The 10,931-nt window shown below is 53.5% G+C and overlaps 2 protein-coding genes across 2 annotated transcripts in view; both read left to right on the top strand.

Annotated features, from left to right (window-relative positions):
- ADCY10 (adenylate cyclase 10) overlaps positions 1 to 6,848 on the top strand; it is a 20,290-nt gene extending 13,442 nt beyond the window's left edge. Inside the window, exons 28-33 of the mRNA XM_026046454.1 lie at positions 7 to 168; positions 434 to 629; positions 1,096 to 1,284; positions 2,061 to 2,150; positions 4,812 to 4,931; positions 6,645 to 6,848. Of these exons, the coding sequence (XP_025902239.1) occupies positions 7 to 168; positions 434 to 629; positions 1,096 to 1,284; positions 2,061 to 2,150; positions 4,812 to 4,931; positions 6,645 to 6,848 (961 nt within the window). The remainder of the gene's footprint in view (positions 1 to 6; positions 169 to 433; positions 630 to 1,095; positions 1,285 to 2,060; positions 2,151 to 4,811; positions 4,932 to 6,644) is intronic.
- Positions 6,849 to 7,345: 497 nt separating this feature from the next.
- Positions 7,346 to 10,931, top strand: part of RRP9 (ribosomal RNA processing 9, U3 small nucleolar RNA binding protein) — a 12,133-nt gene continuing 8,547 nt past the window's right edge. Inside the window, exons 1-2 of the mRNA XM_026046453.1 lie at positions 7,346 to 7,424; positions 8,114 to 8,179. Of these exons, the coding sequence (XP_025902238.1) occupies positions 7,346 to 7,424; positions 8,114 to 8,179 (145 nt within the window). The remainder of the gene's footprint in view (positions 7,425 to 8,113; positions 8,180 to 10,931) is intronic.

The raw sequence follows: 10,931 nt of genomic DNA, 5'->3' as shown, positions 1-10,931 counted from the left end.
AGGCAGTGGAGGGCAGAACTGCTTCTCTGAGATACGTATGTACTCCACAGGCTGGGAGTACAAGTCATTTGAAGAGTGCAGGAGATTCATAGAGTGCAATGAAGAGAACTGCACCCTCAAATCTCAGAAGAGCATCCTGCTGCGGCTGTATTCATCTCTGGCTCTTTGGTAYGTTACGGCCTTGCTTTGAGTGGAGTGKCAAGAGGCCCCCAYGAGGGAGTGATTGTGGCAGGGGAGATGGGAGCTGTGSGTTTGTCRTGCCCCCTGTCCCACATCCAGCATGGTGGTTGTTCCTGGGGTGTTGCAATGAAAGGGACTGATGGGGAGGGGCCATGCATTGGAAGCAAGGGGAGCAGCAGACAGCCCAGAAGACAGCCCAAGATTCCTGCTCATCTCTAYACAATGTGTGYCTGTTTGTGTGTGCACGATGTAGGTTTGCGAGGCTTGGCCAGTGGGACAGCTTCCAGCAGCCCTTTGAAAAGGCCAAGCAGCTGCTGAGGAGAGGCGACGGCTCCTTTTGTGCTACRCAAGCACGCACGCGGCTGCTGGAGTGCTACATCCTGGTGCTGAAAAATGACCTGGAGCACAGCTCGTCGAGGGCCCGGGAGAGCAGCCGAGAGGCTTTAAAGGTGAGGGGAGAGGAGGAAAGGGATGTGCTGTGAGGGAGCGCAGGGAGAGSTGCCATGGCCTAACAAGGCCACGTGGGATRGAGCCAGGGCAGAGGCAGAGTGGGTTAGAGAAGAGCGTGGCAAAAGGCTCCTCTCAGCAAGCATCTCAGCAAGAGGTGGAAGAGAAGGCAGTGGAGCAAAGGGKTCTCCTGGGCATGTGAGAATGCCGTTATGCGAATGGCCCGYAAGAGAGGAGAAGACTTCCATAGCCACTAGAGCTAGTGAGCCCTGCTGACATGCGTGCTCCCAAGGACGGCTTGTGGCTCCCTCGAGCTTTGTGCAGTTGGTCGGCAATGCCAGCTGTGCGCTCCTTGTTGCTTTGCAGCTGCTTTTCTGTTTGTGGACAATCTACCCATCTACATGTAGAGATGCTGTAATGGAGCTCCATGCCTTCTCCTGATGTGCCTCTCCCTTGTTCTCTCGGTAGCTTGCAGAAGAGGTTCTCTCTCGCTGCTTCGCATGCCCGGTCTTCTACCCCAGAGTGCACCACCTGCGAGCCTACCTTTGGCACATGCTGGGGAAGAAAGGAGAGAGCCTTTCATGCCTCGACCAGGCCCTCCAAGCCAGTAAGGTGCATGGCAACCTTCTGGAGAAGACCTGGCTGGAGATGAGCACTGTAAGTTGATGCTCCTTGCCCTTGAGTTGCTTYGTGGGTGGAGGAGCAGCATGCCCTATCACGGTATCGTGGCTGGGCTGGAGAGTGGTATAGTTGAATCTTTGCCTCTGCCTTCAGCCACTTGTGGGAGCTTAGCAGTCTTCATTTTCTTGCTCTCTCCTTGCCCTCCCTGATGGGCTTTTGCACTATGGCAAGCGGGTTGAGGGATGGAACAAGCTCCTGCGGGTTTCCTAAAGGCTTTGCTTCCTTTGCCAGACAGGTCCAGGGCTCTCCTGGTCTTATCAAATATCACTTTGGCTTTTTATTTTTTTAATTTTTCCTTAGGAGTTGTGGTTCACAGCAAAGGGCCCCGTGAAAGATCTGTGGCTGAAGAGAGCACCGCGTTTTCCTCCTGTGCTTGAAGCAGAGCCAGAAGATTGCAGCTGCAGGTATTTGCTGAAGCCACCAGCACTGCCGCATAAGGATGCCTCCTGAAGAATTAAATAATTAAATCATACCATGGTGTCTGTGGTCTGTGGTTCCACTGTAGCTCCAGGCAGAACACTGCAAGAGGATGCCGAGGGCGTGTGAGGAGTGTCTGGGGCCTGGTGATTTATGTAGTAAGCTAGTCTGTGGGGAAGCCATCAGTGAAACTATGATCCTTTTAGAGAGTCTAGAAGGGCTGTAAAGCAGTTCAAAGAATTGTCTCTCCCCTCACTGCCTCTGTCCGAGTCAGCATTGGGAAAAAGCCACCACAAAGAGCGTGGACTCTGAGGGCTGTCTCCTTTGTGGTGCAGATGCTCATGTATCAAAGACATGCCTACATCATTGAGCCTCCCCCATGTAAGACCGCAAACAGCCTGCAAACATGGGATCTTGAGCTCTGCGTGAGGCTACTGCCTGGGATGGTTGACTGCCACGTGGCAGATTGGAGAGATGGCTTTTGCAGACTTTTGGGCAAGAAATCGATCATAAAACTGCTCTCAAGTAGAGGAAGGCTGCTCTGGGAAGCAACAGGGAAGCCTTTCGAGGGTGGGCACAGTCCCATGTGCTGTACTCCACGTAGCCACTCCACTCCAAGCTGTGAATAGCAGAAGCCGCTGGGTGTGTATGCTAAAGCAGAATGACCAAGAAGTAGGAGAAAGGGCACAGTGCAGCTTTGTGAGGTAGCAAATGAGGTATGTGCAGGCAGAGCCCAATGTTGTCCCCGAGTTCCAGAAAGCTCCATTTGGGCAGGTCAYGGACAGTGGTGGTGTCCAGGCAGAGTAAGGCAGTCCGGCTAAYGTCCAGATCCCCCAGCCAAGAGATAGATAAGGATATAAAGCAGGTCAGTGAGGAAGCTCCGTTCCATGCAGGCGGCTAGGAGATGTTGCTTGTTGCCACAATGAGCTGCCTTGTAGCCAGCGAGGACACTCCTGCAACTGGTGCATGGTCACTGCGCACTCCTACAACTGTTGCCCTGTGCAGTTCACTTCCAGATCCCAACAACTGCACCTGCTCGGGCAGTTGGGATTCTCTGAAGCCAGCCCCATCCTCAAAAGAAACATGAGGCTCAGAGTTTGGGATCCACCTGGAAGAGACATGATCTAAGACCTTCCACAGGCCACAGCCTTCTACGATTGCCAGGAGACACGGAAGAGCTCCAAGGATGGGGACTTAGGAATGTTGTTGTATTGTGAGAGTCATGCCAACCAGATGCCCAGGGGCAAGGTGGTTGCCAAGTGCTTTGTGTTTGTGCCTTGCTTGCCTCGTTGGCACTCTGCGTGGCTGGAAGTTGAGCCACGTTTCACACACTTTCCAYTTCTGAGAGCATCAAACAGTGGCCAGAGTGTCTCTGTTTCACGCTCAGTGCCTGTTGACACCTCTGCCACGTCATCAGCTTGCACACAACACCTAGGTTAGGGACACTGGTACCATGACCTGCCTGCTTGTGCCTYTGCTGTATTKCCTGAGTGAGAGKGCACACCTGGAGGTYTATGAGGCAGGWGTGTAGCACTTGAGGACAGCAACAGTGGGCYGAGCTGGGCTKGGCTGRGCCAGGCCGCTGTGAACAAATGYAGTTGCTGTCACAAAGAGTCTCCAAAACCAAGATGTGCTCGTTTGCCCGGAATGAACAAGTGAGAGYTGTACAGTGCCAGGGAGAGTGTTAGATTTTTCTCCTTTTAGGGGAAGAAAGCTAAGGGGGCTCTTCCACAGGCACTTTCACCCTAGAAACTTTCCTCAAAGCTGCTTCTATTTTGTCTGCCCCTTTGCCATGTAGTTCCCTTGTCGCATCATCCTGCCTCTGGGAAGATCTGCCCCGACCTTGTCCCTCTGAGCTCTTTGTGGCTCAAAAGCAGGCAGGTGTTCTGGTGTTAGCTCTGTGCCAAGGCAGGGCTTAGCACAGTGAGGCCAATCTCAAGGGAGGCCTTTCAAATCCCAGAGTTGGGATCATAGAATCACAGACTGCTTAAGGTTAGAAGGATTAAGGTTAGAGGATGACCTCTAGAGGTTGTCTAGTGCAATCCCCCTGCACACGCGGGGTCACCTAGAGCATGTGGAACAGGGTTTCGTCCAAGCAGGTTTGCAAGATCTCCAAAGATGGAGACTTCACAACCTCACTTGGCAACCTGTTCCAGTGCTCTGTCACCCTCAGTGTGATTAGATTTTTTCTTAAGTTCCTGTGGAACTTCTCGTGCTTCAATTTGTGGCCATTTCCTCTAGCCCAATTGCTGGCCACCACTGAAAAGAGGCTGGCCCCATCCTCCTCACTCCCTATCTTAAGTTATTTATATATGCTGATTAGACGCTCTCTCATCCTTCTCTTTTTGAAGCTGAACAGGCCCAGCTCTCGTAGCTTTTCCTCATAGGACAGATGTTACAGGACCCTAATCATCTTTGTAGCCCTATGCTGGACTCTCTCCAGCAGCTCCACATCCCTCCTGTACTGCAGAGCCCAGACCTGCACACAATACTCCAGATGTGGCCTCACCAGGGCTGTGTAAAGGGGGACGATCACCTCCCTCAGCCTTCTGGAGATGCCCTTCTTAATGCACCCCAGCATCCCATTGGCCTTTCTGGCCACAAGAGTACACTGCTGCCTCATGGTTAACTTGTCGTTCACCATGATGCCCAGGTCCCTTTCTGCAGAGCTGCTCTCCAGAAGGTCAGTTCTCAGCCTGTAATGGTGTTTGAGGTTATTCCTCCCCAGGTGCAGGACCCTGCACTTTCCCTTGTTGAACTTGATGAGTTTTCTCACTGCCCACTTGTCCAGTCTGCCCAGGTCCCTCTGGATGGCAGCACAGCCCTCAGGGATATCAGCTACTCCTCCCAGTTTCATATCATCAGCCAACTTGCTGAGGGAGCACTCCATCCCTTCATCCAGCTGGTTAATGAGTACGTTGAACAGGATCGGAAGGATCCTGTTCCCTGGGGGACACTGCTAACCACAGGCCTCCAACGTGACTCTGCACCACTGATCACCTCCAAGACCTGCCATTGAGCCAATTCCTAATCCACCTCACCCTCAACTATCTATCCCAATCTCAATCTATCCCACACTTCTGAAGCTTGCCCAGSAGGATGTTGTGAGGGACGGTGTGAAAAGCTTTGCTGAAGTACAGATAGACGACATCTACCGCTTTGCCCTCATCTATCCAGCCAGCCACTCCATTATAGAAGGCTATCAGGTTAGTCAAGCATGATTTCCCCTTGGTGAATCCATGCTGGCTGCTCCTGAGCACCTTCTTCTCCTCCATGTGTCTGGAGACAACAGCCAGGATGAGCTGTTCCATCATTTTTCCAGGGATGACGGTGAGACTCACTGGCCTGTAGATGCCTTGCCCTTTTTGAAGATCAGCATGATGTTGGCTTTCTTCCAGTCCTCTGGCACTTCCTCCATTCTCCATGACATTTCAAAGATGATGAAAAGCAGCTTAGCTATGACATCTGTCAGCTCACGCGGCATTTTGGGGTTCATCCCATCAGGGCCCATGGATTTCTGGGTGTTGAGTTTCCTTTCACCAGCAAATCCATGCTTTCCCTGACCTTCCTTTTGTTGTTAATATATTTGAAGAAGTTTTTCTTGTTATTTTTAACATCACTTGCCAGATTACATTCCAAACACACCTTAGCTTTCCTGGTGGCATCTCTGTGATCCCTGATGACGTTCTTATATTTCCCCCAAGTGGCCTATCCTTTTTCCCACATTCTGTACACTGCCACCTTCCACTTGAGAATTGCCACAAGGTCCTTGCTCATCCACGCACGTCTCCTGCCCCCTCTGCCTGACTTCTTACGCACAGGAATGCACTGTTGCTGGGCGTGGAGGAAGAGCCGCTTGAAAACTAACCAGYTCTCCTGGGCCCCTCTTCCTTCTAGAGCCCATGAGATCCTTCCAGGGAGGTCTCCAAAGAGACTGAAGTTGGCCCTCCTGAAGTCCAGGGTTGCAAGGCTACTTACTGCCCTGCCTCCTCCTTGTTGCATTCTGAACTCCACCAACTCATGATCACTGCAGTCAAGGCTGCCCCCCACCTTCACATCTCCAACAAGTCCCTCTCTGTTTGTTAGCAGGAGGTCCAGTAGCTCACCTCTCCTCATTGGCTCCTCCACAACCTGTGCCCAAAAGTTGTCATCAACACACTGCAGAAACCTCCAGGACCATTTGTCCATACATTCCAGTTGCTCTCTCACATACAGAGCAACTCCGCCACCTCGCCTTCCCAGCCTGTCCTTCCCAAAGAGCACATAGCCCTCCATGACAGCACTCCAGTCATGTGAGCTATCCCACCACGTTTCTGTGATTCCCATGAGACTGTAATGCTGGGACTGCACACAGATCTCCAGTTTGTCCTGCTAATTCCTCATGCTTTGCGCATTGGTATACAGGCATTTCAGGGAGGTAATCGAGCCTGCAGGTTTCCCAGGAGGGGTGAAAGAGAACCCTCTATAATCATGGAGAGAGATTGTTGCTTTTCACATGTAGACAGCTTCTTGCTCTATATAACTACCTGAAAGGCGGTTGAAGTGAGACAGGGGTCAGTCTCTTCTCTGGAATAATTAGAGGTTTCACCTTAATTAACTCATCTTCCCCAGGTGATGGATTATCATTTGGGCCTGATCATCTTGAAGGTCTTTCCTGCCCATTAATATTTTATGATTCTGATTCTAACATACTCACTCTCTTCCCATGGGACACATGCCCCAAGCTCTTAATCAATGCCCTTTGGTGGCTTGGCTGCCTCCACTAGGCAAAGGGGACACTAAGTGCAAGCTAGGGCTCACAGGCCTGGGGTTTGCTCTGGGCTTGCTCTAGTGAGCACAGCCCTTGGTGCGGTGGTGAAGGGCAGCCATGGGAGGCAGGGAATAGTGAGCAGCTCAAGCTGCAAAGCATCTCTCTGCAGCTGTGGAGGCACAGGGCAGCTGTGCTGGACATACCGCTCAGGGGCCGGGAGGATGGGAAAAGTGTGGAGGTGGTTGCCGAGAGCCTGCAGGTGCTGGSAAAGGTGCTGGGGCAGCTGAAGGCAACGGCCATGGGCTCTGCCTTAGAAGAGATTGTCAGGTCCACCCGAGCATTCTTGGGGGTGATAAGTGACATTGCTTGTTGAGATGTTCAGCAGGCAAGACGCATCCTGGGGCTGTAGTCCTTGCGAGCAGTACCCCGCTGGTGCTGAGTGCTGTATGTGCAGCACGCTCCTTATCAACCTGCTTGATGGCCTTTCTCAATCGCAGGAGGCAGAGGTGCTCTCTTGCTCAGCCTTTCTCCTCTGTGGGGCCCTGGCATTGTGTGCTTGGAGGAGGAGGGCATTTTTCAGCAAAGAGGCAGAGGAAATATTTCTAAGGCTCGTGTTGCCCCTCCAGGACCCAGCCCCAGATGTCTCCAATGTAAGAGCCCCCCAAGTGCCTTGCATAGACGCAGGAAGCCACGTGGCACCAACAGAGCCGTGGTGCTGCTCCTGTCTCTGCAGAGCCTCGCTGACACCGCCACAGCAAGGTTCTTCCCTGCAAAGCCTGGCTGATGAGGAGTTGTATGACAGGGTCCAATGTTCTTTACCAAGCATGCAATATCACCCTGCACCTGTGTGCCCCATTTCTGCCATCAAAGATGTTGCAGGGGCGTATCACCGCTAGTGTTGGGCTGAACGTAGCCAAGCTGCAGGACGAGGTCTGCAGACACCTGGCGAGTGAGCTGTGCACTGGGGCCATGTCTGTACAGCCAGGCGTCCCTTGGCTCTTGTGCCATGAGGCTCTTTGGTGGCTGGTGGGTGAAGGGGCTTTTGCAGTCAGAGATGAGCTCCCATGTGCCTGCTTTGCCCCAGGCACAAGACTGCCCCGCACTGCTGGAGAGGCTCTTCAGCACGGCCCGCAACTGCTGTGTGGGGAGCTATGAGGCCTCGCGGGTGTCAGCCACCATTGTCCTGGGTGTGTGGCAGCTCTGGGATCTCACAGTGCTCCCTCAGTAAGGGACGTGTTCCAAGGCTGAGATCAGGGTTTGGGCTAGGGCTGTTTTCTTGGTGCTCAGGGGAGATCTTATGGCTCTCTACAATTACCCRAAAGGAGGTTGTAGTGAGGTGGGTGTTGGTCCTCTCTAAAATAACTGCTGTTAGGACAAGAGGATATGGCCTCAATTTGCACCAGGAGAGATTCACTTTAGATCTTAGGACAAATTTCTATATAAAAAGAGTGTTGAAGCATTGAAACAGGCTGCCCATGGCAGTGATGGAAGCCCCATGCCTGGCGGTGTTCAAGAAATGGGTAGTTAAGGCACATAAGGAGATGGTTTAGCAGACATGGAGGGGATGGTTTTGTAGTTGCACTTGATGATCTTGAAGGTCTTTTCGAACCATAATGATTGTATGATTCCATGTGCCAGGCATCCTTGTGGACAACGCGCCAGCCAAGTGGCTGCAGCAGCAGGACCTGACATTCCTGGTGGGAGGTAGRTGATGACCACTGAGCTCCTGCCTTGTGGGATGGGCAGGGAAGCAGAGGCCCTGTGGATGCTGGGCTGGGAACTCTAGTTCCCAAATGCAGGGGAGGAGCATGGACACGGGAAGCTTGCATGACCTCCAGGGTCTTGGCTGGGCACCATGGGGCACACCTCTGCCAAGYACTCACGGTGCCTCTTTGCACTGTTCTTGCGTCTCTGCAGAGGTGGCAGCATGCCAAGGCCCCCTGCACACAGCAGGCAGCAGCCTCAGTGCTTCACGCTGAGGAGGCCCAGCACACCAAGGCTGGAGGACAGTGAAGTTCCACCCACACAGGGAAGGCATTGACCACATCTGTGCTCTGGGGGACTCACTCCAGGCATGGCCATAGTGCTCCTCTACTGCTCTGCCCTCCCTGGACACAGGGCGAGTGGGGACATGCAGGATCAGAGAGTGTGGGGGTGAATGGGGTCACCAGGGGTGATGGGGGACAGTAGAAAGAGAAACGGATGGAAAGAAAAAGGGAGAATGAGAGAAAAAAATATGGGGAGAGAAAGTATAAGAGAATGAAAGAGAGGGGACCTAGGGCCAAAGAGAGGGACAGAAGGAGAAAGGATAGCAGATAAAAAAGAAAAGCAAGAAAACAGGAGGAAGAGAATGGGAGAGAGAGGGAGAGAAAGAATGGAAGAGTAACAGAGAAGAGAGGGAAAAAGCACATGATATGAGAAATGCTGAGGGACAGGCCTCTGGACGGCCGTGTGGCCTCCGTGTGGCCACTGTGCATACGGAGATGGGGAGGCCCTACGGGCCTCCATGCAGCCCCCAGGGACCTCCATGTATATGGTGATGATGAGGCCCTACAGGACTCCATGCAGACCTCAGCAGCCTATGTGGGCAAGGGAATGGAGGCCTTTATGAGCCTTTTAGTGGTCCCTGGAACCTTCATACACACAGAGACAGGGCGTTCCTACAGGTCACYGTGCAGCCCCCTGGTATGCTAGGGGATGGGCAGTCCCTGTGGGCATCTGTGCAAGATCCCAGGGCTTTCATGTGCATGGGGACCAGGGGATCCATATGGGTGTCCTTGTGGCCCCGTGGGGCCTCTGTGAGCACAAGGACAGGGGGCCCCTATTGGTCTCCATGCGGCCCCCAGAGCCTCCATGTGCACAGGGACGAGGGGCGCATATGGGCCTTTTTGAGGCGCCCTGGAGTCTTGGTGCTTGGTCCATGGAGAGCTGGGGTTCCTACAGGCTACAGTAGGGCCCCCTGGGACCTCCATATACACACGGATGAGGAGGTACTACAGGCCTCTGTGCAGGACTGAGGAGCCTCTGAACACATGGGGATGGGGCTGCCTACAAGCCTCTGTGCAAACTCCCCAGCCCTCTGTGCAGACGGGGATAGGAAGGCACTACGGCCCTCCATGGGACACCCAGAGTACTGTATATACAAGGGGACGGTGGTGAGGGGAGAGGGTGTGTGTTGGTCTCCGTGCAGCCCCTTGGGGCTTCTGTGAGCATGATGATAGGGGGTATCTACGGACCCCCCTTTTGTCTCCCCAGGGGCCTCCATGCGCACAGGGATAGGGGGCCTCTCCAGGACTCCGTGGGCCCCTAGTGACCTCCATGTGATGTAGAAGGGGAGCACTACGGGCCTATGGTTCCGCTGGGCCTTTGTGCGCACAGAGACAGGAGGGGCTACCATGCAGCCCCTTGGAACCTCTGTATGCAAGAGGTCCTCCGTGTAATGCCGAGAGACCTTCGTGCACACGGGGACAGCAGTACATACAGGTCTCCATGCAGATTCCTGGGCCCTCCTTGCAAACAGGGTTGGGGGACTCTATGGGCCTCCATGCAGTCCTCAGGGACCTCCATGTGCAAGGAGACAGGGGGCTGAATGGGCTTCTTTGCAGCCCCTGAGCGTCTCCTTATGCAAGGGTATTGGGGAGTCCCTAGGGACATACATGCAGATTCCAGGGGCCTCCATGTGCATGGGATGGGGGTCCCCACAGGCCTCCGTGCAACCCCCAGGGGTCCCTGTGAACATGAAGATAGGGGACATACAAGCCTCTGTGAGGACTCCCAGGCCCTCTGTGCAATGGGGACCATGGGGCCCTATGGGCCTCGGTGCGCCCCCAGGTACCTTTATATGCAAGAGGAAGAGGGAACCCTACGGGCCTTCATGTGCCCCCCCAGGGGCCTGCGTGTGCACATGGATACTGGGGCCCTAAAGGCCTCYGTTCAGTCCCCTGGACCTCTATGCACATGGGGAAATTAATTCCCTACAGGCCTCTGTGCAGCCCCTTGGGATCTCCGTGTGCATGGGCTTCCTTGTGGCCCCCAGATACCTCCATGGATCATAGTATGGTGGGCCCTTTTGTACGAGTGCTGCATGTGCGTTGCATACAGTGCATCTGTCAGCAAGCRAGGGAGTGCTAGGGTGAGCAGGTCTAGGTTGAGTCTAGGTTTTTGTGTAGTCTGCAGTCTCTGTGTTTCGTAGCTGCTTTTATTTTGGTTGGATCTTGCTGTCACTCTTGTTTTATGTGCTCCAGAAGCGTGTTCCACCGTGCGCAGCTACAGCATGGTAGGAATGTGTTGTCTTCTGGCTAGCTCCATTAACACTGTGTCAGTGGATTTTGTTCCTTTCAGGAATACAGCAATAAGGGGGGGGGGTCTCTTATTCAATCTTTGCTTGGTGGCCAGTCATCTTTGTGGCCTTTTTGGAGGCTTTGTCACCATTTTTAGCTTTTTTTTTTTTTTTTTT

This window comes from Nothoprocta perdicaria, unplaced genomic scaffold (genome assembly GCF_003342845.1).
Source record: "Nothoprocta perdicaria isolate Ctin4 unplaced genomic scaffold, notPer1 scaffold_443, whole genome shotgun sequence".
Taxonomy (NCBI): Eukaryota; Metazoa; Chordata; class Aves; order Tinamiformes; family Tinamidae; genus Nothoprocta; species Nothoprocta perdicaria.
This window is presented reverse-complemented; position numbering and strand designations above follow the sequence as displayed.